General features: G+C 39.8%; 1 protein-coding gene across 3 annotated transcripts in view; it reads left to right on the plus strand.

Moving 5' to 3' along the window:
- sh2d3ca (SH2 domain containing 3Ca) overlaps positions 1-27,531 on the plus strand; it is a 54,124-nt gene extending 26,593 nt beyond the window's left edge. For 2 of the 3 annotated variants that reach the window (XM_026942654.3, XM_026942657.3), the window contains 10 exons: positions 13,423-13,551; positions 15,813-16,237; positions 16,763-16,837; positions 17,151-17,275; positions 17,797-18,272; positions 19,335-19,450; positions 21,173-21,344; positions 21,445-21,556; positions 22,999-23,205; positions 24,301-27,531. In XM_026942654.3, the coding sequence (XP_026798455.2) occupies positions 13,423-13,551; positions 15,813-16,237; positions 16,763-16,837; positions 17,151-17,275; positions 17,797-18,272; positions 19,335-19,450; positions 21,173-21,344; positions 21,445-21,556; positions 22,999-23,205; positions 24,301-24,476 (2,013 nt within the window). In that variant the 3' untranslated portion in view covers positions 24,477-27,531. The remainder of the gene's footprint in view (positions 1-13,422; positions 13,552-15,812; positions 16,238-16,762; positions 16,838-17,150; positions 17,276-17,796; positions 18,273-19,334; positions 19,451-21,172; positions 21,345-21,444; positions 21,557-22,998; positions 23,206-24,300) is intronic. The other variant, XM_026942655.3, reaches the window with a different exon arrangement.
- The last annotated feature ends 305 nt before the right edge of the window (positions 27,532-27,836 follow it).

A 27,836-nucleotide genomic window follows, 5' to 3' on the forward strand; every position in this document is an offset into this window, starting at 1 on the left:
ACAATGACTGAGATGAATATTCATGACATGAACAGCGATGGGAATACATTTCCAGGGAATTCCAGCAGCACTATACCTAGTGAATCGTGAATAGTTTCTAATTATCCAGATAGCACATGAGGTGTAGAAGCATTTGTGTTATAACCTATTCAGTGCACATATGTAGGGATTAGACCCACCCTCTGCTCTAATGATCACCATGACCACATGCAGTAACCTGAAAAATTTGTTTTCAGTCCAAGTCGACAGACCTGCTTATGAGGACTTTTCCAGGCCACGGTAAAGGATGTGCTGGATCTGTTCTACTGACCCCCCCTGTAGGACACCATATGCTCCACATGCTCAGGAGTGCAGTTATGCTTCTCCTTATCTCTCTCATACCATCCTGTTCTGTCATTGCAACACACACAGAGCTTCATGGACCTACACAGACCCATAAAGACTCCCACATTCACCCACAAATCACCCGCAGACCCATAAAGACTCCAACATTCACCAACAAACTACCAGCAGACCCATACAGACTCCAACATTCACCCACAAACCACCCGCAGACCCATACAGACTCCCACATTCATTCTCAAACCACCCGCAGACCCATACAGACTCCAACATTCACCAACAAACCACCCGCAGACCCATAAAGACTCCCACATTCACCCACAAACCACCCGCAGACCCATACAGACTCCCACATTCACCCTCAAACCACCCGCAGACCCATACAGACTCCCACATTCACCCTCAAACCACCCGCAGACCCATAAAGACTCCCACATTCATTCTCAAACCACCCGCAGACCCATACAGACTCCCACATTCACCAACAAACCACCCGCAGACCCATAAAGACTCCCACATTCACCCACAAACCACCCGCAGACCCATACAGACTCCCACATTCATTCTCAAACCACCCGCAGACCCATACAGACTCCAACATTCACCAACAAACCACCCGCAGACCCATAAAGACTCCCACATTCACCCACAAACCACCCGCAGACCCATACAGACTCCCACATTCACCCTCAAACCACCCGCAGACCCATACAGACTCCCACATTCACCCTCAAACCACCCGCAGACCCATACAGACTCCCACATTCACCCTCAAACCACCCGCAGACCCATACAGACTCCAACATTCACCAACAAACCACCCGCAGACCCATACAGACTCCAACATTCACCCACAAACCACCCGCAGACCCATACAGACTCCCACATTCACCCTCAAACCACCCGCAGACCCATACAGACTCCCACATTCACCCACAAACCACCCGCAGACCCATACAGACTCCCACATTCACCCTCAAACCACCCGCAGACCCATACAGACTCCCACATTCACCCTCAAACCACCCGCAGACCCATACAGACTCCAACATTCACCCACAAACCACCCGCAGACCCATACAGACTCCCACATTCACCAACAAACCACCAGCAGACCCATACAGACTCCCACATTCACCCTCAAACCACCCGCAGACCCATACAGACTCCCACATTCACCCTCAAACCACCCGCAGACCCATACAGACTCCCACATTCACCAACAAACCACCCGCAGACCCATAAAGACTCCCACATTCACCCACAAACCACCCGCAGACCCATAAAGACTCCAACATTCACCCATAAACCACCCGCAGACCCATACAGACTCCAACATTCACCCACAAACCACCCGCAGACCCATAAAGACTCCAACATTCACCCATAAACCACCCGCAGACCCATAAAGACTCCAACATTCACCCACAAACCACCCACAGACCCATACAGACCCCCACATTCATCCACAGACCTCCACAGAACCATACAGATCGTTACACACACCCGTATACCTCCAGAAACAACCCACAGACCCCCTACAGACATCCACGGACCTCCACAGACCTCCACATATACCCTAATACCCATACAGACCCACACAGTCCTCGAAAGCCATCCCATGGATATCCACAGAGCCCCCACACACCTTCACATACCTCTGCAGACCGCCACGCACCTTAGACAAACCCCCACAAACCCCTAAAGACCCCCACGGATATCCACAGACCCTCCACACACCTTCACAGACCCCCATGGATCCACACAAACCACTACAGACCTCCAGGGACCTCCACAAAACCCCCACTGACCTCAACAATGCTAAAAGAACCTCACAGACCCCCACAGACCTCCACAGACCCAAAATCTTTTCCTACCATCTTGCTGTCTCTCCTCATTATTCCAGACAGGGGACAGGGATCAGGGTGTTGCAACTCCTCTTGTCACTGTAATAGGCCAGACTGTCATTAAACCCTCACACAAACACACACACACACACACAAACACACACACACACACAGATCCAGAGGTGAGAGAGAGAGGATGGTGAGCTGCTGGGTGAGAAACAGAAGCAGCGATAATGAGTGAATATGGCAGCCAACAGTCAGCATCCAGTTCACATTAATATGCAGCACTCGCCGTTATACCTGCTCCGCCGATGCAATATTAACGCTGCACATTTGCAGAAAAAGCAATGAGAATGCACACACACACACACACACACACACACACACGCACACACAGAACGACCAGGTCAATACCACTGCATGCAAGCTCTGTAATTATGATACCCAGGCATCCCGGAATAGCGGTGAGATCCAGGAAAAATTTCCATATTCTGTATTATTTTCAGCACTGAGATGACTCATGAGGTGTGGACAGGACAACTTTGCTCAGATGTTACTACTCTGTGTCGAAAAATACAATGCAGAAAAAAAATACATCTAAAATCTTGTTTTAGCCTGTTTTCAAAAAATCTAATGAAATACGTGGAACCAAACTACTAAATACTGAAACTGTAGTACCGAAGAATAAATCAATTCAAATTACAGCATGATGAGATTTATCTAGTAGCTAATGCTAGGTTCTCTCAGAAATCACACCAGTGCTCTATACTATCCAAAAACAACAACGAAAAAAGTTACTGACATCTCTGAGACATGACGCCACCACAAATATCAACCTGCTGGAATAATTTTCTCCCATGTGTTAGCGATCATAGCAGCTTAGCCTACATTAAAGCTAGCAAGCAGCAAAATGACAAGGGATCATTTCTTTTTCTTTCTTTCTTTCTTTCTTAAATGTGTATCATCATTTATCATCATTAAATGTTTATAGAGACATCACGAAGAAAAATAAAGCTTGGAAGGAAGTTGCAGAGATCGTTGGTGCCTCCGTTGAGTGTACATAGCTAGTAAAGTTAGCTCGCTTTGAAAATCTTATCTGAGAATGAAGCTAGTATGAAACTGTTTCTCATCAGAACTTTAAAAAATGCTGGACAGGACACGCCCCCAAGAGAACAGGCCACGCCCACATCGACAGTCTCTACAAACGATGCAAGAGACTCATTAATTGCTAGCATGAATGTAGCGTAAGCGATTATACCTAGACTACTTAGCAAAAAGTATAATACATAATAAAGTGCAATAGCAGCTGTAGTGTGTGTGTGTGTGTGTGTGTGTGTGTGTGTGTGTGTGTGTGTAGGCTGTCAACTACCAAATTCACTCATCATCGCTTGCTCTCTTTTCTCCTTCACACCATGTCATCCTCTTCTCTGTTTGTGTGTGTGTGTGTGTGTGTGTGTGAGACAGATCACCAGGGAGCTGAAAGGTGTCCAAATTTCTGCTTCTGTTCCACCTCATTTCCTTTTTGACACTTCAGCCAACACACACACACACACACACACACACATAAACACACACATACACAAACATGACCAAAACACACTACACACTGATCTTGGGGGAGGGGGCGGAGTCATGTTTCCATTATGACACCATGACCAGGTGTGCTCTCCTGAGAAGTCAGGGTCATGGTGGTGGAGTGAATAACTCGAATACACACACACACACACACACACACACAGACACACACACACACACACACATGCACACACACACACACACAATTTATCTTCTTATCTTTTCCTTTAGGAAACATACAGACAAACAAAACTCCCTGCAGCAGGTTGCTGACGGATTGTATCTGACAGTGTGTGTGTGTGTGTGTGCGTGGGTGTGTGGGTGTGTTTGTGTGCGTGTGTGTGTGTGTGTGTGTGTGTGTGTGTGTGTATGCTGTATAAATAAATCATAAGTCTTTATTGCTATGCTTCTCTGTGGTTTCTCCCTATTTTTGTTCATTTGCCAGCATTCATATCCCATGCTCCTTTGTAAGAGTCTGACAGTGTGTGTGTGTGTGTGTGTGTGTGTGTGTGTGTGTGAGGCTCCTCAGGCTGTGGAAGCAGTGGTGGTGTGTGTGGGGAGTGGGAGTACACCTCCAGACTTCAGTGTCAGGAAGAATTAGTGTAAAGAGTGTCTCCACAGCGGGCAGAATAGAGAGAGCGAGTGAGAGTGTGTGTGTGTGTGTGTGTCAGTAAGAAAGCTCAGCGCAGAAGTGGAAGTGTGTTAGTGAAGAAGTGCGTGGAGGTCCTAATGTACTGTAGCAGCGTGTGTCAGTCTCATTTCTCCACTTCACCAGTCATCCTGAGTCTCGCAGCCACGCCCACTTGAAAATCATAACCACGCCCGCTTAAAATCATAGCCATACCCACCTGAGAAACAGCCACGCCCACCATACCTACTCAAGTCTCACAGCCACACCCATTTCACCACTTTCTGTCTTTCTTTCTGTCTGTTTTTCTTTCTTTCTTGCTCTGGATTCTGATTGGTCAGAAGCTGTTGATTCATTTTCTATAACAGCAGCTCTGATAGTAGTGCAGCTGCAAATCACAGGTTTATATTTATTTTAGAATGTTATATTTAATCAACATTAATAAACATAAATAAAAACAATAATTGGTAAAGTGCTGTGGTGGGAGGAATAATATGAGGAATTAAACAGTAACTCCACTTTGTCACTAGCCTGTTTTTGATTAATTTCCTATAACAGCATGATACTGAGTGTTTTATTCCTTACTTCACACAAAAGGCTGTTCTTGAATATCACATTAAAATCAATTTTCTTAACAAAATGTTCAACAAAGAGCATCACACTGAGCTGTAATGGAATCAGTCTCGAGGTGCGTTTCCAATTTCCTTCCCAGACGCATGGAGTTTTGCTATAATTACTCGAGCCCGAACCTCTTTATACACATTGACGATACGATTAATCACACGTCTAATTCAGAGCAGCAGCTGCGTCTCACGCACGGCCCCTGCGTCACGGGCGTCAGGTTCCTCTCTGGAGCTCGGAGAATTAGCTCTTCCCCAGAGAGCGGCTTCAGAAAGTGTCCACTGACCCATGACTCCCTGCAGGACATCTCCTCACTGCCGGACGCTCTAATGGCGTTCTGCGTCCAGGCCGTTCTGGGAGCTTCACCCCAGCGCGGCAGCTGCACTCAGTCCCCGTGAGCGCGCTCTGATTGGCTGGTGGAGAGGAGTGGAGGGTGTCGGGGTCTAAAGGGGCTGTCTGATGGGAATCGGGTGATGAATCATGCTTGGAGTGTACTCATGACAGCCAGTGGGGGTGTCGACCCCATTACTCTCAGTGTGTGTGTGTGTGTGTGTGTGTGTGTGTGTGTGGAGATACATGGCCACACATCATATGGCTACATTAAAGCCCTCACCACTTGCCATTTCTGCTTCCTTATCTTGCTTTTTGTGGATTTTTTTTTTTTTTTTTTTGTGCAGGTCACTGTCCCAAGCTGAGATCATAAATCACTTTAGTAAAAAATAATCACGTGATCATGTGTTTTTAACATGTGGCCATGTGAAGGTGCATTTCAGTCATTTCATACCTGATATTTGCACACGTGAGCTCAAGTAAGTACATGTGACATAATGTGAATGATATGCGATTGTGTAAAAATAAATAAATCATGTGCAACAAAGGCACGCGTGAAAAGAAATGAATCATGCAAAAAAAATCTCACGTGAAGGTAGATAAAAAAGTGTACAAAAGATACATGTGAAAATAAATGAATCATGTCAAAAAAATAACATGAAAACAAATGAATCAATTGTAAATAATAATAATAATAATAATAATAATGTCGCATGAATCATGTGATTCATGTGATTCATATTTTAAACAAGATAAAAATCCTATGTAAAAGTCACGTGAAAATAAATGAATCACATGAAAAAAAAAAAATCACATGTGAATGAATCATATTATTCATTTGATTCACATTTTACATAAGAGATGAATCATATGTTCAAAAAAGTCACATGAAATTAAATGAATCGCGTTAAAAAAAATCATATTTTTAATGAATGATCATATGATTTATATGATTCACATTTTAAATAACATAAATCATGTGTAAAATCACATTAAAATATATAACAGAATGTTTGTGTAAAAAAAAAATTCAAACATGAAAAGAAGTGAATCATTGTAAAAATTACGTGAAAATAAATTAATAATGTAAATAAAAAAAAAACCAAGTGAAGATAAATGCATGATTTTTTTTTTAAAGTCTTGTGTAATAAGAAATGAATCATGTGTACAGGTTCATGTGTAAAATGTGTGAGATGTGTCTACAAACCATGTGTGTAAATTTCTGGCGTGAATGATGTGATTATTTCACATGTAAAGTTTTCGTGACTTTTCTTTAGGAGCGAGTTTAACCGGGTTTCTCTAACAGAGATGGAGAGAGTGCTAGCATGTAGGAGTCTGTTTTCTATCTGATTGTGATGATGCTAGTCGTCTGTGTAGGATCAATAATCTGCCTGAATTAGTCTGTGCATCAGGCTGTGCTTCTGTGTGCGTGTGTGTGTGTGAGCGGATAATGGAAAGATAAAGCACTAAAACTCTTAGCAGTACATAACCCATTGTTTGGACAACATATTTATAAATAAATACGGCTTTATTTCTTTCTTTTGCTCTCTTTCTTTCTGTGAGCATTAAAGCTTCATAGCGAACACAGGACTACAGCTGCACTCTAACACACGAACGAAAATAACCTGATGTTATGTGAAATCACTATTTTATTCCATCCATGTGTGAGATTTACGAACAACCCAGATGTGTTATTTTTGCTCAGGCGAAAAACACAGTCCTAGTTAGCCACTGTTTCATGTTTTTTTTTGGTTTAGTTTGTTTTTCTGCATGTCCTGGGTGGATTTACGTCATGGATTTATATCAGGGTAAATCACTAGCGCAGTGCTGAGGAGGAGTCATGTTGAAATGGATGGAGTGATGGAGGTGCAGTGTGTTATAAATTTTAAAAAACGAGAAAAAAAACACAGTTTGTGGACAGGTATGAGGGCAGAGCAGAAAAGCGTTCGCGCTATCATCCTAATGATGATGCCACAGTCGAGAGGGCAAAATTGCCCATTCTCTCTGGGTGGGAGGGGCCTAGTCGCTCTCTCTCCTGTCAATCACAGCGACACTAGTCTTTTGAGAGCTCATGTATGTGGAAGAGGGCAGATAGCATGTTCCTCTGAGTGTGTTTCACTACACTGTGAGCAGCATGAGCAGCAGTGTCAGCCTGGTTCCGCTTAATATTTAATCACACCTCACATGTACTATTTAGGTTGTTACTTACTCACTTCCTTACTAGCATCCTTATACGCATCCTTATACTTACCTAATACCCGAGGTTGCTATACAAAGTATGTAACAAAGAGTAATACAATTTTTTAAATTTGTGTGAAGGAAATAGTTGTAGTAGGAGAACTAACAGGCGTATATACAGTATATGCTGTATGTATACATCTGTCCAGTTTCAGTGAGCCTGTGGAACACTGTGTGGTCTTCTGCTGTTGTGTTCTGCTGTGTTGTGCGTTTCTGAGATGCTTTTCTGCTCACCACGGTTGTGAAGAGTAGCTATTTGAGTTACTGTAGCCTTCCCATCAGCCTGAATCATTCTTCTCCTGGACATTCTCTGCTGAACTCTCTCATCAGCAAGGCATTTCTGTCCATGGAACTGCTGCTCACTGGATGTTTTTGTTTTTCACACCATTCACTGTAAAAATGAAGACACTCCTGTGTGTAAAAATCCCTGGAGATTTCTGAAATAGTCAAACCTGCCCATCTGCCCCGGTCAAATCACTGAGATCTCTGAGATTTTTTCTCTGTTGTTTGATGTTTGATGTGAACATTAACCGAAGCTCTTGACCTGTATCTGCATGATTTTATGCATTGAGCCGCTGACATGTGATTGGCTGATTGGATAATTGCTATCATTAGACTCCACCATCACTCTCCCATTTTTGTTTTTCAGATTAGACCACTGTGTATACTCTCTATCAGTCTTATAGCCTTATAGTCTTATAGCCTTCTGCCCCGTCTGTATTTCTGCTGCTAGCAAGGCTGAATTAATTTAGTGTGTGTGTGTGTGTGTGTGTGTGGGTGCAGGCAGAGGTGACGTGTCCCTGCAGGAAACTAGGCCTGCTAGAGGACTTGCTCTATGTGGGACAGAGTAAAGACAAAAAGAAACAAGGCTGTTCTTCAGCTGCGTGTGAAGAATGAAACGCAGACCCTTCTCTCTCTCTCTCTCTCTCTCTCTCTCTCTCTCTCTCTCTCATTTATCCAGAATGATTTTTTTTTTTTTAAATCTGATCGGTGTGATAGTCATTTCACTTTAAGTCTAAGTGAAGTTTAAAATAAGTCAAGTCTAAATCATCTCTCTCTCATGTCCAAGTCAGGTCCAAAATCTATAAGCTGCTCTTTAATGTTGAATCCAAAATTAAAGTCCCAAGTAAACTCATATTTTTATTCATTTTTTTTATTTCAGCATTTTATCTGATAGCTAGTTGCGAGAGTGAGGAGTGTAAATCAGGATCTGCCTGTGAGTTATATGAATATATGTTACGTGCATGTTAAAGAAATGATTATTTATTAAGCTTTTTACACTCCACATCCAGTCTCAAGTCATTAAGAATGTGGCTTACGTGTGGCTGGTTAAGTGTGTTACGTATGGGTTAAGTGTGGGTTAAGTGTGTGTTATGTGTGTTAAGTGTGGGTTGAGTGTGTTAAGTGTGTTAAGTGCATAAGTGTGGGTTAACTGTGAGTTGAGTGTGGGTTAAGTGTGGGTTAACTGTGAGTTGAGTGTGGGTTAAGTGTGGGTTAAGAGTGGGTTGAGTGGGTTAAGTGTGTTAAGTGCGTATGTGTGGGTTAAGTGTGGGTTGAGTGTGTCAAGTGAGTGTGGGTTAAGTGTGGGTTGAGTGTGGGTTAAGTGTGGGTTGAGTGTGTTAAGTGTGTTAAGTGCGTAAGTGTGGGTTAAGAGTGGGTTGAGTGGGTTAACTGTGGGTTGAGTGTGTTAAGTTAGGATTAAGTTAGGGTTAAGTGTGGGTTAAGTGTGTGTTAAGTGTGGGTTAAATGCTTTAAGAGTGGGCTAAGTGTGAGTTAAGTGTTTTAAATGTGTTAAGTGTGTGTTGTGTGGGTTAAGTGTGTTAAGTTAGGGTTAAGTTAGGGTTAAGTGTGAGTTAAATGCTTTAAATGTGTTAAGTGTGTGTTGTGTGGGTTAAGTTAGTGTTAAGTGTGTGTTGTGTGGGTTAAGTGAGGGTTAAGTGTGTTAAGTGAGGGTTAAGTGAGGGTTAAGTGTGGGTTAAGTGTGTTAAGTGAGGGTTAAATTAGGGTTAAGTTAGGGTTAAGTGTGGGTTAAATGCTTTAAGAGTGGGTTAAGATGTAAGGCTCAAGGAGTTCTCTGTGTTCTCTCTCTCTCTCGTCCCCTGGACTGATTTTTACAGAACTCTCCCAGCTCTCTGCTTGACTCCCTGTTGTTCTCTTTTGAATGAATGAACTCCAGAGATTACAGTCGTTCCCTGGTGGAGAGACAGAACCACAGCAAAACACCTTCATCTAAGATCTTTTATCAAACCGCGAAGACTTTCCTTTATTCAGGTCATGCTGACCTCTTCTCTTCTCTTCTCTTCTGTATTTTTCTTTTTTCTTTTTATCACCTCTTTCCTTCTCTATTTTTCTTCACTTCACTTTTCTATCCTTCTTTCTTCTTTTTTCTTCTTTCTCTTCTCCTACTGTCTCTCCTCTTCTTCTTCTTTCACTTCTTGATTTTTGTTCTTCTCTCCTCTTCTCTGTTCTTCTACTCTTCTGTCTTTAATTCTCTTTCTGTCTTCTTCTCTTTTTGCCTCTTTACTTCTCTCCTCTTCCTGATAGATTATTGTTCAGAGCAGTAACACCGTCACAGTCGTATAAACAAACACAATAAATCCGAATCCTCTCGGCTCAGCCAGCTCGCACGAATAATAAAGTGTACTGACGAGAAAACTCTGAGACGAGCGCTGCACTTTCTCCTCTCCTCTCCTCTTCTACTCTCCTCCGCCAATCTCCTCCTCTTCTCTCCTCCTCCTCTCTCCTCCTCCACTCTCCTCCTCCAATCTCCTCCTCTTCTCTCCTCCTCCTCTCTCTTCTACTCTCCTCCTCCTCATCTCTCCTCCTCCTCTCTCCTCCTCCAATCTCCTCCTCTTCTCTCCTCCTCCTCTCTCTTCTACTCTCCTCCTCCTCTCTCCTCCTCCACTCTCCTCCTCCACTCCTCCTCTTCCTCCTCTCTCCTCTTCCTCCTACTCTCTTCTCCTCCTCTCTCCTCCTCCTCCTCTCTCCTCCTCCACTCTCCTCCTCCTCTCTCCTCCTCCACTCTCCTCCTCTCTCCTCCTCCTCCTCTCTCCTCCTCCACTCTCCTCCTCCTCTCTCCTCTTCTCTCCTCCTCTCTCCTCTTCCTCCTACTCTCTCCTCTTCCTCTCTCCTCTTCCTCCTACTCTCTCCTCTTCCTCTCTCCTCCTCCTCTCTCCTCTTCCACTCTATTCCTCTCTGCCCCTCTCTTCCTCCTCTCTCCTCCTCCACTCTACTCCTCCTCTTCCTCCGCCTCTCGCCTCCTCCACTCTAGCCTTCCTCCTCTTCCTCCTCCTCTCCCCGACCATTAAGTGGCTCATGTTCAGATCTGTTTTTTCCCTGTGGTCGCAACACCAGATTATTGTTTCAGAGCTCGAGGCCCAAACACCCCTGTGTGAGTGTGTGTCTCCTCTCAGCAGCCAAAGTCAATTACAGCAGTATGAGATTACGCAGGGACGGAGTGTGTGGATGGACGTGCTCCTGTTCCCCTGAGGCATGAAGGCAAAAGCAATAACTTCATCCACTTGACCCTGCTGCTCTTTTACGCATGCTACACACACACACACACACACACACACACACACTCAGGGAGTTAATCGAAACCGAGCTGAGACCACCGCCACTCCGCTTCACCTCCTACATCCACGTCTCACTTTAGAGAGAGAAAAAGACACACATGCAAAGAGCAAAGAGCAGAGTGACCCAGAACACACACACCCACACGCACACCCACACCCACACACACACACACACACACACACACACACACACACAGAGTCACAGAGTCACATCTACCCACATCTTGGTGTATTTTTAGTCTTCACACAGCTTTACTGTTCAATTTCCCTCAACTCCAGTGCTACTGTACTTTTGATTTGTTTTACTGTATTTATTATAAAATTATGAAATATTTCTGTCAGGATTATAATTTTGTAAATCAGTTTTTTATTATTTATTTTGAAATTATAAATATATTGCAATTAATAACCAATAACCAAAAGTTAGAGGTATCATTCATGGTTAATTTTAGTACTTTAAATATTAGTATATTCAATAATTCTGTCACCTTAGTACTGTTTCAACAACAACAACAACAGCAACAAAAAAGAATTTAATTCATAATTAATTTATAGCTATTATTATGTGCCTATTAGATTTAATGTAATCTATATTGTGCTTTCTTCTGTATTTATATTATATTATATTACCTGTATTATTTTAGTTAGTTTCAGGACTAGTATACTGTATGAAGTTTCTTTTTCAATTGTAGTTTTTAATTTTTGTTTTTTGTTTTATTTCAGATATATTTCATGTAAATATAGCATATTGTAATATCATATAGCCCAAAAGTACAGCTAAGTACTTTTATCATAAAGCTACTTATTCAATGCAAAGTTTCCAGAGAAATAATAATAATAATAATAATAATAATAATAATAATAATAATTTGAATTTTAAGAAATTTAAATGATAACAATGGGATATTTAGTGTATTGAGTTTCATTGAGAAAAAATGTATATTCAAATATTAAGTTGAAAAATTTAAAATTAAACATTTCTAATAACTTTAGAAATCCCTTCCAGTCTTTCAGTGATCAGCCTGAACAGCCTTTTCTATCTTTATTTTTATTTTCTTTTCTTTTGGATTGTTGTCTTATTGAAGGATTCACATGTAAAGTATGAAATAGACTGATGTTTTCATCCATATTTGACCCAGAACATATGGGGGGCACAAACTTTTAGTACACAAAGTTTTTAGAGAAACGGGACATAATTCCTTCATTAATAATAATAATAATAATCTCTATCCCCCCTGTTCCAGTCACTGTCTCCTTTATTGACTCTAACACAAAGCAGGCAGTGTGTGTGTGTGTGTGTGTGTGTGTGTGTGTGTGTGTGTGTGTGTGTGTGTGTGTGTTTTGTTCGAGGCTGTGGTCTTACACTCTGACACTGTGCCTGAACTTCATCAGCTGCAACACACAAAGCGTCTGTTGTCCTGAAACTCTCTCTCTCTCCTCTCGTCCATTATCACTTCCACTGTTTCTGTGTGACACGAGGAAGTCTTTAATACATCAGACCATCTGAGCTTCTACATGTGTGTGTGTGTGTGTGTGTGTGTGTGTGTGCATGATGTGGTATAGGAGATATTTATATTTATGTGTGTGTGCATGATGTGGTATAGGAGATATTTAAAGCTCGGCTCTGTGGGTATTAGGTGAGAAGAGAAGTGATGATGAACCGCATGAAGTTTTTATTTTCACTTTCCCGATTCACATGCAAAGGAATTTATTTATGTTCTGACTGAGACAATGGAGTTTTCTTTAACCTTCGTGTTCTGTTCATTATTTAGAAAATAAATTTAGAAAAAACACAGGCATCTTTGGAATGAAAATGCTTGAGATGTTATTCATTAAACATTAAAGACACTTTTACTACTTTAAATAGGATAAGCTTGTCATCTTAATAATATTTTAAAAGAAAAAAAAAACTAAAAATGAATTTGGAAATTAATTCATGTCCTGTTTTTATTTTATGTCTATTAGATATAAACTAATATATATATATATATATATATATATATGTGCGTGCGTGTGCGTGTGTGTGTGTGTGTGTGTGTGTGTGTGTGTGTGTGTGTGTGTGCATAAAATTATATTGTATTTTGTTATTTATTTATGTTGTATTATACTGTGTGCAATGTTTACTTAAAAAAGTTCACAAGCTGTCTTTATATTTCTTCTAATTTCCATGAAAATAAGAGTGAAAATAATTGATGGAAGAAATTGGATACCTCTTAAATCATGCTTGTTTGTGTGTGTGTGTGTGTGTGTGTGTGTGTGTGTATAGTTCTCCAAGGAGAAGTACCTGTTGGAGTCTCCCCCAGAGAAGCTGAGGAAGGAGCTGGAGGAGGAACTCAAACTCAGCAGCAGTGACCTGAGGAGCCACGGCTGGTACCATGGCCGCATCCCACGAGAGGTGTGTGTGTGTGTGTGTGTGTGCATATAATATGTACAGTACAGTATAGTATTATTTATTTATTTCTTCATATATTAAATTTATCTAGCACCTTTCTAACACCCCAAGGTCACTTTGCAAAGAAATATAACACAAAGTAATATCAATAAACACACAGCAATGAATAATAAAATAATAAAATAAATACACTTATAAGTAAATACAAGTAAATACAGTAAGTACTTTATTTATGTAAGCACAATATATGTCACAAGAATTTTTTATTACAATTTATGGTTTTAATATTATATCTTTATCTGTACATGTTTTTTTCCTGACATTATTTTGAAGATTCAGCCTAAAAATAAAATGTACAGAATTTTATTCTTATTTTTTTTACACCAGATGTAGCTGATACGATGAAGCCGAGATATTTCTACTACAAGGCTAATGTTGCTAACAAAGTACTAAAAGCCTATAGCTACCAGTTTAGCATGAATGTCTTGTGAAAGCTTAATTAGCTACACACTCACCTTAAAACACACAATTTCAATACAATTTTGCATAAAGATCCTATTAAAAAGTTCCCCAAAGCTGTTTGTGGCAAGGTTTGCGTTGGTGCTGCTAAGCTGGAGGCTATAAGCTTCTAGTTTACATTACTATTACTTGTTAGCTTTATTACTGCAAAACTATAAAAGCTCATTTCAGACACCAGGCCAGGATAGGCTGACTGCATCTGAGATAAATTTGTAAATTTTATTTTTGGCTGAACACTGAGGTTCATTTTTAGCATGCTTTACAAGTCATTAATTTATTCTAGCATTCTTTTTGCAAAATATATCCTAATTATAAATCCTCACTAATTATATGCACATGTACATTTATGCGTTTCTATACTTTCATTATGTGCAGGTTAGGATTAGAGACTAACAGGTAAATACTGATGATGGTATTAGCCTAATCGTGTGTGTGTGTGTGTGTGTGTGTGTGTGTTAGTTAGCATAAAGCACTCTGTTAGCTGCCCACACTGTCTGTGGTGTGACTACAGCCATCTGTGTGTTGGTGTCAGTCCAGCTGGAGGACAGGAATCTCCACATCCTCCTCTTTAAGCCTGATCTGGTCATGATGCTGCAGTAAAACAGCGCCGTGCTCACAGCGCCCTCTGGTGGAGAGTTCTGGTTTAGGCGTTATAGCTGCAGCATTTGGATGGTGAGGAAGGGGTGCCAATATTTATGACACAATCTAGTGCATATGATGGAAAAAATTGGGTCAAAGAGGTGTGGCCTATGTGTCTGTTACTCCGAGTAAGGAGGCGTGGTCTCTGTATCTGTCAGTCCAAAGGAAGGAGGCGTGGCCTCAGTGGTTGTCATTCCCAGTGAAGAAGGTGTGGCTTCTGTGTTTCTGTCAGTCCAAAAGTAGGAGGTGTGGCACCTGTGTGAATTAGTTCAAAGGAAAGGGGCGTGGCCTTTGTTTCTGTCAGTTCTAAGGTAGGAGGCTTGAGTTTTGTGCCTGTTGCTCCCAGTGAAAGAGGTGTGGCTTCCCTGTGTCTGTCAGTCCGGCCTCTGTGCCTGTCACTTCAAAGGAAAGGGGCGTGACTTATGTGTATATAGGTTCAAAGAAAGGAGGCGGGGCCTCTGTATATAGGTTCAAAGAAAGGAGGCGGGGCCTCTGTGTATTTGGGCTCAAAGAAAGTAGGAGTGGCCTCTGTGTATATAGGTGTAAGGTAAAAGAAAAGAGACATAGCCTCTGTGTCTATTAGTTCAAAGGTAGGAGGCGTGGCCTCCGTGGAAATCAGTTCAAAGGTAGGAGGCGTGGCTTCTGTACCTGTCAGTTTGAAGGTAGAAGGCAGGGTTTGTGTGTCTGTCAGTCTTACTAAAGGAGGTGTGGCCTCTGTGTGTGTCCAAAAGAAGGAGGCGTGGCTTTTGAGCCAGATAATTGATTATCATTATTATTGTTATTAGATTATAGATAACTATATTAGATACACATTATTAATTTATAGATCATATTATAGATATAATACAGTAATATAATGTTTATTATCGTATATTATAATACATTGCAAAATGCACATTATGGAAATAATTTAATAAATTAAGATATATGCTTTAATTTATAGCACAGCCATTTACATCTGGAACTTGAAGCAGGAATTATTCATTAGTTTGATGATTGTTCTGATTAAAATCATTGCTTTTACAGCTGTACAGTTCTTACAGTTTCTGTACATGTATAACAATAAACATAACATATAACATATAACATTTAAAACATGTCTGCAGGTGTCGGAGACGCTGGCTCTGCGCAGCGGGGATTTCCTGGTGCGAGACTCTCTGGCCAACGCGGGCGATTACGTGATCACGTGTCGCTGGCAGCAGGAAGTGGTGCACTGCCGCATCAGTAAGGTTCTGGTGAAGAGCGGACAGACGAAGGTGCAGTTCCTCCTGGAGGATGAGACCTTCGACTCGCTGCCCACTCTGATCCGGCACCACGCTGGCACCGGCCGGCCCGTGTGCCCGCGCTCCGGCGCTCAGCTGCTGTGCCCCGTCAACCGCACGCTGCCCCTCAGGTACCTGGAGGCCACGTTTGCCCTGGCGAGCGGGAGATCGGGGTCACATTCACCATCCGCTCAGCGGGGGGCGCACATCAAGAGACGCAGCGTCACCATGACGGACGGCCTGACCACCGAGAAGATCATCCCACACAGGTGAGCGAGGGAAAAGATAATGATGATGATGATAATGATGAAGAACAGGTTTATAGAGGCGATGGTGATGGAACAACTGTTTATAGCTGCTGTAACGTAAGTGAGAACAGGAACTAACTTGTATCACAAACATTAAATGTAACTACAAACGGATAAAAAGTATGACTTCTTCTTCTCCGATTAATAAAAACTGTAATCGTTGGCTAATCGCTGTGGTATAAGAGGAATAAAACACTCAGGATGTGCAGTTGGATAATAATCAGCTTTAGTGTGGTAAGCGTAACTTTATCACACCACTACATCACTCATTAGTTTTCTATAAGAACACAACACACACAGCGTTTTATTACTTACCTTTTTTTGTGTTACAGTAACTGATATTAAATGCCCCCATTTTTTAAATTGTCTACACAAAGCAAAGAGTAAATTTTTTATCAAAGGAATTCTACAAAGAGATTAAAAAGTTTTCTGAAGGCTCGCTGGTGTGATGTGAACGAAGTCTAACTGTCCATCTTGCGTCATCAGCGATGGCGAGTCGAGTGAAGCGGCCGACTCTCGAGTATCAGACACCAAAGCGAAGACGGAGCAGGGATGCAGCTGGTGTGTGTGTGTTGGAGTTCGTGCATGTGTGTGTGTGTGTGTGTGTGTTCTAGTATAGACCTCTCCCTCATTCTCACTCTTCTCTCCACAGTGGTTGTTTTTGCACTTCAAGTCCCAGCATGCATTGCGTCTGATCTCAGCACTGAATGTGTCACGAGCTCGTTTAGTCTTGTAGCAGCACGAGCTTAGCTAGACGTGTGTCGTGCTAGTCGTAGCTTCACCATACAGGATAGCAGCTCTAATGTGAAGAAGGAGTGTGTTACGTTGTGTTTTTAATGTGTGTGTGTGTGTGTGTGTGTGTGTGTCACTCCAGTCCATCCACAGTTCACCATAAAGACGCCATGAGGAACTGTGCGCTCAGTATGGACCAGATCCAGGAGATGCGCTGTCCCCTGTCCCCTGTAGGAGAAGCTCCTCTCTCACCTGCCTACACCTCCAGTATGTCCACACACACACACACACACACACACACACACACACACACACAGAGCAGGTCCCTGGTTCTTTCACAGGTTGCACCAATGAGACACAGACTGCATCAGATATTTTAATTAATATTGATGAGATGATTAAAGATTCCTTTTCTCTCTTCCTGCATCAGTCACTCCATTACTATTTTTCTCTCTCTCTCTATTATTTTTTCTGTCTTCCTGTCTTCATCTGTCTCTCTTTTTCTCTGTCTCTCTACTTGTTTCTTTAATTATTTCTCTCTCTTTCTGTCAGTCTCTTTTTAGTGATGTGTCTTTGTGACTGTCTCCCTGTGTTTATCTCTCCATCACTTTCTTTCTTTCTTTCTTTCTTTCTTTCTTTCTTTCTTTCTTTCTTGTCTCTCTCTCTCTCTCTCTCTGTCTCTTGACTTCTCTCTTACACTTTTTCTGTCTGTCTCTCTCTGCAATTGTCTTTCTCACTGTATCTCTCATTAATAACTTTCCTTCTCTCTCTCTTTCTTCCTTCCCCAGTTTCCCGTCACAGACATGGCTCGGGTGGGCGTGTCTTAGCCGTCATTCCACCTTCGCCGGTGATGCGACGATCCAGCGAGCCCCACCTCTCCCCCTCCTCCTCCAGTAACAATGTCCCGTGCTCGGACACGCCCCCCAACGCTCATGGCTACCCCTCAGATGGCTCAGAAGGAGGGGGCAGTTACTGCGAGCTGAGGCCGGGCCAGCCCCCAACGCCTCCATCTAAGAGCTACGTGGAGAGGCTGAGGGTGGAGGAGGGCCGAGCACCAGGCTCCGCCCCTAGCGATGGAGGAGAAAGCTTCACCATGCCTCTGGTGGAGAGCAGTTCGTGCTTCAGACCCGGGCGGTACCAATCAACCCTGCTTCCTGCAGAGAATAAGCCCCTGGAGATGGGGGTCCTGAAGAGGGTGAAGGAACTGCTGGCTGAGGTGGACCCTAAAACAGCAGCCAAACACATCACCAAGGCTGACTGCATGGTACGAAAACGAGAATCAGCGAATCATTAAAACGTATTCATAATGTATAATAGGAGTGTTAAATCACACACGTCTAATCTATGAAGGCTCATACCATCAGGAGTTCGCTTTCATTTTATTTAGAGTTTAGCATCAAACAGAAACATCAAATAAATACATTAGGATTCATAAAGGAAACAGAAAACAAAGCAGCAACTGAAGGAACCAATCACCTGCAAGAGTGAGTTAATGGGAAAAGGAAGTCATGACCAAATATGGAAAGTAGGAAACAAGAACCAAGTGGAAGCCAGCAGCAGAAAGAGTCAGGGCTAAATGAAAACAGGAAACAATGACCATAAAAGGAAAATAGTTAGAGAGTTAGAGTGGACTTTGGATAGTTAAATATTTCCTCAAAAATCAGAACCATCAAGTAGAAACTTGCAGTTTTGTTTTGAATGAAACATAAGGTACAAACAGACCTACTTTCACATAAATAATGTTAAACATTTCAGGAACCACTGCAAAAAAATATGCACACCAGATACGTAGAGCGTTTTTGCTTGGCTATTAATGAATAATAATTATGCTAATTATGCTAATTAATAGCTGCTAGCTTTCATTCGTCATTAGTAAAATTAGCTTTTTTTGTTGTTTGTGTATTTCTTTAAGCTGAATCCTTTAATTGCGTGTTGTGGTGCGGTGCAGAAGCCATGTTTGCTAACCTCTCAATAAACTCCTGCAGACTGAATAGCTTAATAGTTCCCTATTCATAGCACACACACACACACACACACACACACACACACACTGCTGATTGGTAACATCTGGGAACAGTGAATGCACCTCTAACATCTCACACTTCAGCAAACTTACATATGTTCCGTCATCTCTGGTTAACATCCTCTCAGAGGACACGCCCACTTCTTCCAATTCTTCCTCCATCCAATCAGCTTAAAGTCGTCATTATGCAATAAGAACTGAAATACGGATTAATTAAATGTCGCTGGTCCCGAGTGTGTGAATAAATTTGAATAGCAAGACCGAGATTAAATGTTCCTCTGGCAACTGTGTGGCCATCTGCAGGTTGCTAGGATACTGGGCGTTACCAAGGAGATGCAAAGGATGATGGGAGTTAGTTCGGGGCTGGAGTTGCTGACTCTACCACATGGCCATCAGCTGAGACTGGACCTGCTCGAGAGGTAACACACACACACACACACACACACACACACACATGTACATGGAGATGTAAAGGGATCTACTATACATGGCATGTCCCTGAGTCTATATATGGAAATAAGAGCCTTCTAATTCCATATATGGAAGTAGAAACAAGGAAGTTATTAGCATTCATATATGCATTTTAAGTCCTCAGTATTCATCTTAGCTAGCTGACTAACATGAGCTAACTTGATCAGATTTCTGATGAATTTTTAACTTATATCCATAAGTTATATTATAATTTCTACAGCTCGCTGGCTATCATTAGCTAACCTGACAGGATTTCGGAGGATTTCTTAATAAACATTTGATCTTCACTGCTCGTGCTAGATAACTGGCTAACTTGCCATAATTATATTATAATTATCACTAGGATTCTAGCTAATTTAACAAAATGTCCGAAAGAATGTTAGTCGTATTCATAACGGTTTATAATCTTCTCTGCTAATGTTAGCCAACAACGTGATTTTTAAGCCATATTATGTTCACGATCATCAACGCTGAAGCTACCCAGCTGGCTAACGAGCTAATTTGAAAAAACATCTGAGGATTTTTAAGTTATATTCATAAATGTTTATCATTTAGGCTATCATTATTTAACCTGACAGGATTTCTGAGAGTATTTTCTTTTTTTAAAGTCATATTCATGAATATTTATGATTTTTGCTGCTAGACAGCTAGCTAACCTAAAGTAACTTTACAGAATACTTCAGAGAATTTGAACTCATATCATGTAAAGTTCATAAGCTTGGCTAACTTCTGAGAGGATTTTTATTATATTCGTAACTGTTCATAATTATCACTGCTAATTTTAGCTAACTATGTTAATGTTTGTTAATATAATATTCATAAATGTTTATAATATTCACTGTTAATTTTAGCTAGCTGAAATAAGCTAAACTAATGAGATTTTTTAAGTGGCTTAAAGTCATATTATACGTATCTTCACTGCTGATGCTAGCATAAGCTAATCTGACAGGATTTAAATATATATTAAACCATATCGAACATGTGTTTTTTTTTGTCAAACAAACCATTTGAAATTGTTTTATTTATTTTTGTTTTATATTTTATAGCTTTATTTAATATTATTCTTCTATGATTCTCGATTCTTTAAGGATTCCCAAAGAAGGACAGACGGAAAAAGCTAGGTAGCATGTAGAAAACGTGTAGCTAGCTTGTTTATTGTTACTAGCAGACAAATCAAATTCAGCAAAAATACATCATAATACAAAAAAAAAAAAAAACGTTCTGTCATACACGCTTAGAAAAATGGGTTCTTTAATATTTTTTTGTGGTTAACAATTGTAGTTTTCTACTTATAAGTCCTAATCTAGATGTAATTATTATTTTCTATGACTGTGATATGCTATGACAAATTAAGTTGCTTGATTATGCTAATTGTTGCATTAATTGTATTAAAGGTCGTCCTAGTTCATTATTCAGTTTTTACCCTGACTCTGATTGGCTAAAAACAGCGTGGTAGGTGGACCTCATTTGCATAAAATGTCATTTCGTTTTTAATTACGATTTTGCAGAAAGTAAACACCAACACACACTAGTTGTTTTAATGTTTCAGGATGCTGTCTCTTCTCTCAGCAGGTTCCCTTCGGTTCTTTTAGTACCAGACAGAACGTTCTAGATGATCTGATCTGACCTGATAGCCATCTATGCTGCGTTCCTTGTGTTCTTCTCTGCAGGTTCTACACCATGTCCATAATGATGGCGGTGGACCTGCTGGGCTGTACGGGCAGTACGGAGGAACGAGCCGCTCTGCTCTATAAGACCATCCAGCTGGCAGCCGAGCTCAAGAGCACCATGGGAAATATGTTCGGATTCGCCGCCATCATGAGAGCGCTGGAACTTCCGCAGGTCAGACGAGAAACAGGAGTTCTTAAGTCTCTTAAAACATCTTCATTTCTTCAGGAGCATCTAACGGAGCATCTTAAATTTAACATGGTGTGTTTCTCAGATCTCACGCTTGGACCAGACGTGGATGACGCTGAGGCAGAGACACACGGAGGGAGCCATCTTGTACGAGAAGAAGCTCAAACCCTTCATGAAGGGCTTAAATGAAGGCAAAGGTGAATATTAGAGCTAGCTAGTAATTTGTATATACAATCTTTCATCCGTTACCTAATATTTTTTTAGTTTTCATTAAAATGTAGAGTCTTGAAAAGTAAACATGCGCACTTTCTTATTAATTGCTGTTTGTAACATTAATTTTCAAGAATATAATCTACATTTTGCACATTTTTTAATCCGAAAACAGTTATTCTTTATGCAATTATATTTTTTATGCTGTAATAAATTAAATAATGAGCATAGCAGTTGTATGATTTACAATAAATAGACAAAAATAGATGATTAATAAATTTTAACAGCTCCACTCTATTGTTCTTTGATATAAAATCAGTTCACTGATAATACGCAAGAAAAAAAATAAAGAAAATGCTCTGAAAGAAATAATTATAATAAGTATTAAAAAAAAAATTCCTCTTATTTTATACACTACTTTAATGTGAAGTCGAATCATTTTAAGGAAAATAAAACTTTAAAAAAAAAAAAGTGCGAAGATAATGTGAAGGTTCCTTAATTTTTGAAAATTAGGAATTTTAAGACAATTATGGAATTATGGAAGAATAAAAGGATTAAAAGAAACAGAGATTAAAAATGAGTAATCGATGTAGCATAAATAAATAAAATCTAGATAATCCTCGGCACGGCTTGAAGCATTACTATTTCAGCTTATTTAAGGTAAATATAGAGGTGGATGATATAACGATATTATACTGATATCATTATAAATTATATCATAAATTACACTTCTGAGATATCGCAGGTATTTTCATATCTTTTTCTACATTTTTAAAATGTTTTTTTTATATAAATTACACACTCTGAATACAGCTGATTTGGCTTTAATGTTACATTTTTTCAACTGTTTTAATTCTTTAAAAATTGTACAAAGTATTTGTAAAATTTTTATAGCTTTTTTAAAAAAACGTTTTTCTCCTTTTTCACTGTGAATTTATTTTTGTAGACATAAAATTACTGAAGTGTCACTGAGAGAAAAAATGAAAGAGGATGTTATAATGATAGCTACAGGTGTAAAGCCACTTTAAATTCACTTATACTGCAATTTTATGAAATGTTTCGTTTTCTAGAAATAACCGAATGAGCAGTTTTATTTTTAATTTTACCGAAAGTTCAGCATTTAATAATTTAACACTGGACGCAGCCAAATAATTAAATATGATCACATGACCTTGGTGATGCTGTTATCCAGGTTTGTAGACAAACTCGTCCGTCCTGCATTAATTGAATTACTTTTCGGATGTGAGACTTTTATCACGTGTAAAAAAAAAGTTACTACAGACGTCGTCTAGAGAAACTAATCCCGTCCGAATAGGGCTGTATGTTTACATGGATAATCTTTAATCTTTACTTTGCCATCTTATTAAAAATGGTGTATGGTGTTGCTTTTGTCACATCGCCTGTGTTTACGTGTGTGTTCGTCTCTCAGAGAGCTCTGTGCTGTCGAGTACGTCTTTCCCACATGTGGTGCCCGTGTTGTGTCTGTTGGAGAAGGGCGTGGCCGTGGGGGAGGGGCCAGAGCCGTGGGATGCTTCAGAATGTGGCGTGGACGTGGTCATGAGCCACCTAGAGGCAGCACGCAGCATTGCACACCACGGAGGCCTGTACCACACCAACGCCGAGAGCAAGCTTCACGGTACTCGCTGTGTTTCAGCGCATTTTACTTCCCACAATGCCATGTTCCTGTAACGAATACAAAGAGACGCCACCATGCCAGTCTAGTGTAGTTCAATTCATCTTTATTTTTTGTTTTATTTTATTTTATTCATTTTTATGTAAAATCACTATTTTAAAATCTTAATTTTGTGTTCTTTTTTCTAAAAAAAATCACATCTTTATTAAAAATATGTTTAATTAATAATTTTAATTCTTGATTTTTTAAAAATTAAATCACTTTTAAATCATTTTTAAATAGTAAAAAAGTTCAACTTTACAAAAAAAACAGTTTTAAAATATTTTTAAACTTTTTTTTTTTTCATTTAAAAAAAATCACATTTATATTACAAAACCTTCCTCAGTCCATTTTCACGTTTGACTTTAACACAGTAAAATAAAAGCGTTAAAACATTTTTGGCGTCTATAAATATGAATCAATTAATATTATTAATGATGAATATACAAATATTAAATTATTAATCGTATTAAAATTAATAATAATGTCTTCAGATCATGCTGAAATGATTGTAATCTTCTCAGATTTGTAAATAAGTTGTCAAATTATGATATTATTATTTACTGTGAGGTCATTACTAGTAAAATCATTATTAAATCAAGTTAAATCAGGAAATTTCAAGGTTTTTTTTTAGTTTAATGAAGATGTGAATGGTTTTGTAAACTTGTAATGATCATAATTCTGTGTAATTATCTTAATGATATGTACACATGGGAGTTTTTTTGTATTTTATCCATAAATATAATGTCTGTTACTAACAATTTAAATGAGTTTAAAGCTGTATTGGGTAATAATTAATGATTAAAGAATTGAAAGAAATGTGATTTGCAGAATTGTAATGCTATAAATCTGGATAGTTTCTTCATTTCAAGCTTATAAATGTATAATAGCTCCACCTCCAGAAGACCTAACAGCAAATTAGCCCCGCCCCTTTTCCTTAAAAGGCTACTCGTAAGGCAAATCGTGAATACGGGGTTGATTAGAGAAAGGCAACGACTTTCACTGAAGTGTGTTAACCTGTGTGTGTGTGTGTGTGTGTGTGTGTGTGTGTGTGTGTAGACTTCCAGGAGAGAGAGGAAGTGTCGGAGATCTTCTGCACGGAATTCCAGATGAGGCTGCTCTGGGGAAGCCGAGGTTCCGAGGGGAGCCAGAGCGAACGCTACGAGAAGTTCGACAAAGTCCTCACGGCTCTTTCGCACAAGCTGGAGCCTCCTGTACGCCACAGCGAGCTATAGCACCACCCCCCACCCCCGTCTGGCACATTGGTACTGTCCGTCACCTCACTGTCTTTCCCACTTCTGGGAGAGACCATTATACTTCTGGGAGAGACAGAGGAAAGCGAAAGAGGAAATGGAAAAGGAGCAAATCAAATCGAATCTGCGAATAAGGCACAAAAGGGGGCGGGGTTTATCCAGACGGGATGGCGCCTCGTATCGTACGGAACGCAGAACTACGGCAGGGGCGGAGTTTAAAATCCTGACACCAAAATCTCTTTTCTGACTCGGGAGATGAGGGATCGAGAAACATCTTTTTCGTGATCTCAGTCTGCATGATCATCACTCCATCGTCCCGGGACACTCAGAGAGACGTCACACTCAGTCACTCGTCTAATGTCTTAATGTCTTAATGTATGTTGCCAAAACCACTTTCTTTACAAACATCTCATTTTTATACATTTTTATTATTATTATTATTTTTATTATGTTTATTTTGATTTCTGCGTACAAGGAGCAATATGTGGCAACCGACACACTCAGTACACAATGCTGTGGAGATGGTGGAGATCTCAGTGTAGTCTATGGGTGAGTGTGTAAGGTTGAGGATCTCATCCTGGACCTCACCCTGGTTCCTGCTGGAGATCTCACCACAAATCCTGATTTAAAAAAGAGACTCAAAATGGTTCCTGTTGGTGATCTGTTGAAGATCTCACCCTGGTTCCTGTTGGTGATCTGTTGAAGATCTCACCCTGGTTCCTGTTAAAGATTTGTTGAAGATCTCACTCTGGTTCCTGTTAAAGATTTATTGAAGATCTCACCTTGGTTCAGGTTAAAGAGTTGAGGATATCTGTTGAAGATCTCACCTTGGGTGCTTTGGAAAATTATAGCTTTCATCCTGGTTACTGTTGAAGATCTCACAACAAGTCAGGGGAAATGTTTTACAGTAGTTCCTGTTAAAGATCTCACACTGGTTCCTGTTAAATATCTGTTGAAGGTCTCATCCCAGCTCTGTTTAAGATCTCACCTATCAACCTAGGTCCTCTTAAAGATCTCACCCTAGTTTCTGTAGAAGACCTCATCTTAGTTCCAGTTGAAGTTCTCACCACAAATCCTGTTAAAAATCTGTTGAAAAAAGATCTCACCCTGGTTCCTCTCAAAGATCACATCAGGATCTCACCCTGGTTCCTGTTGAAGATTTGTTGAAGATCTCTCTCTCTCTCTCTCTCTCTCTCTCTCTCTCTCTCTGGTTCCTGTTAAAGAACTGTTGAACATCTCACCCTGATTCTTGGTAAAAATGTCACCACAAGTCCTAGTAAGGATCTCATCCTAGTTCCTATTAAAGCTCCTCCCCAGATTCCTTTTAAAGATCTCCCTATGGAACTCGTTGAAGCTCCTCTCTGAAGATCTCCTGTGCAGACTGATACGCTGAGGTGGTGGACATGCTGCATGTTGCTCCTTTACTCCTGTCACGGCTTTACCGAGAGCGAAGACTGGAGAGAAACTGTGAAGAGTGTAAACCTGTTGTGTGTTTGAGTACGTTTTCATTTTCTCCATTTTACACATGTGTGTGTGTGTGTGTGTGAGGGAAAGTGTGTGTGTGAGGGAAAGTGTGTGTGTGTGTGTGTGTGTGAGGTCTTCTGGATAAAGTCCAGTGTAATAACTGGATGGTGTGAATTTTCTCTGTGTGATATTTTGGACATTATAATAATTTAATTTATATTCATCGATTGAGGCGGTTTTATTTTTCCTGCTCCGTCTCAGCGCATGCTCCACTCTGGAACCCTGAAATAAAACATAAAGCAAAAAATTAGACATTTTTTAAAAAAAATAATGACAGTCTTTGTTTATTTTTTTGGGTAGTTCAGTTTCAGAGGACAGTGAGAGAAAGAACTTCTGTTTTCTCTCCTTATTTTTTATTTATTCGCTTTAAAACCAGCGCTCGTCCCACTGTTCAGGTCAATCAGACTCAAAGTGATATACCTCTTACTGTAATTCTCTTTCCTGATATTATTACAGCTCACCTGTATTCGTATTTCCCCCTGATGATAATTACAGATGCCTTTATTTCTTGATTTCTTGATTTCTTGATTTCTCAGTAGTTCTGCGATCACCACCATTAACTGTCTGTTTAGCAAACTTTATTCCCAGGGGATTAAAAACACATGGTGGAGGCTCTATTTCAGGTAATTTTTTTATAAAAGCAATTTGAGATGAGGATAGAGGAATGGAGGAGCTCTGTATGCAATTCCACTCCGAGTCAGAAGAGGGCTCTGTATAGCAAGCAAAAAAAAATTCAAAATAAAAAAAATTTTAAGGGAAAAAAGAGAGCGCAAATGAGGCATGACAATTTGCACCAACATGGATTAAATATCATGAAGTTTTCATTAATTAATCAATTAGTCATCCAAGGTAGAAATTTTAAATCTAATTCACCTGACATAAATCTTGAACAATGAAATTCTGCACAGATGCTGCAGTAGAAACTAGAGTATAAATAAATAAACAAACAAACAAATAAATAAATAAATAAATAAATAAAATTACAACAATGTTTAAAAAAAAACAGAAAATAACCAATAACATTAGAAAGTTGTCATGGACAGATTTCATATTTTACATAATCCTACTTTGGAGAGTATAGTTTTTTTTATTATTATTATAATTGAATTTTAATATTATTTTAAAAATGTATTTAATTTTCACTTCTACATTTCAATACTACAAGCAGATTTGCATCATTTATGGAGCAGAACTCTCAGTCAGGATTCGGTTTAACGGAATCAAATGCAGGTGTGAATTGGAGATACATACATGTGAATTAACTCCAGGTGAAACTGAGTCCACGTTGGTGCAAACTCACACTCAGAGGCATTTTTACAGATTTGTTTGGATTGCACTGAGTGTTTTGTGACTGATATGAGGTTTATTTCATGGTGTAAATAGAGAATGAACTCTGATAGACAACATGTTTGAAGCTGATTTTGGTTGCATCTTCTTTCTTATGTGCTGTACATATGAGTATGTGATATGTTTTTCAATCTTTTTTCCAGGAAATAAAATACAGTAAGCTTGCGTCCAAGGGTGATTTTTCTTTTAGTTGTCTTTCAAAATGATATCTGAGATTATTTTCATTTAATTATTTTAAATATTTTTCAATCATGCAGAATGACAGTTTGTCTGGTAATTTATTTATTTTATTATTATTATTATTATTATTATTATTATTATTTTAAATAAATGTTTGATTTTAGATTTTAGATTGAAATTAAATAAGTGTTCATTTAGATGGAAAAATCCATGGATCTCTTCAGCACAGATTTACTTTATGAACTATTTAAATATTAGGCTCATTATTCAAATGTGTATAATAATAATAAT

This window comes from Pangasianodon hypophthalmus, chromosome 17, assembly GCF_027358585.1.
Source record: "Pangasianodon hypophthalmus isolate fPanHyp1 chromosome 17, fPanHyp1.pri, whole genome shotgun sequence".
Taxonomy (NCBI): domain Eukaryota; kingdom Metazoa; phylum Chordata; class Actinopteri; order Siluriformes; family Pangasiidae; genus Pangasianodon; species Pangasianodon hypophthalmus.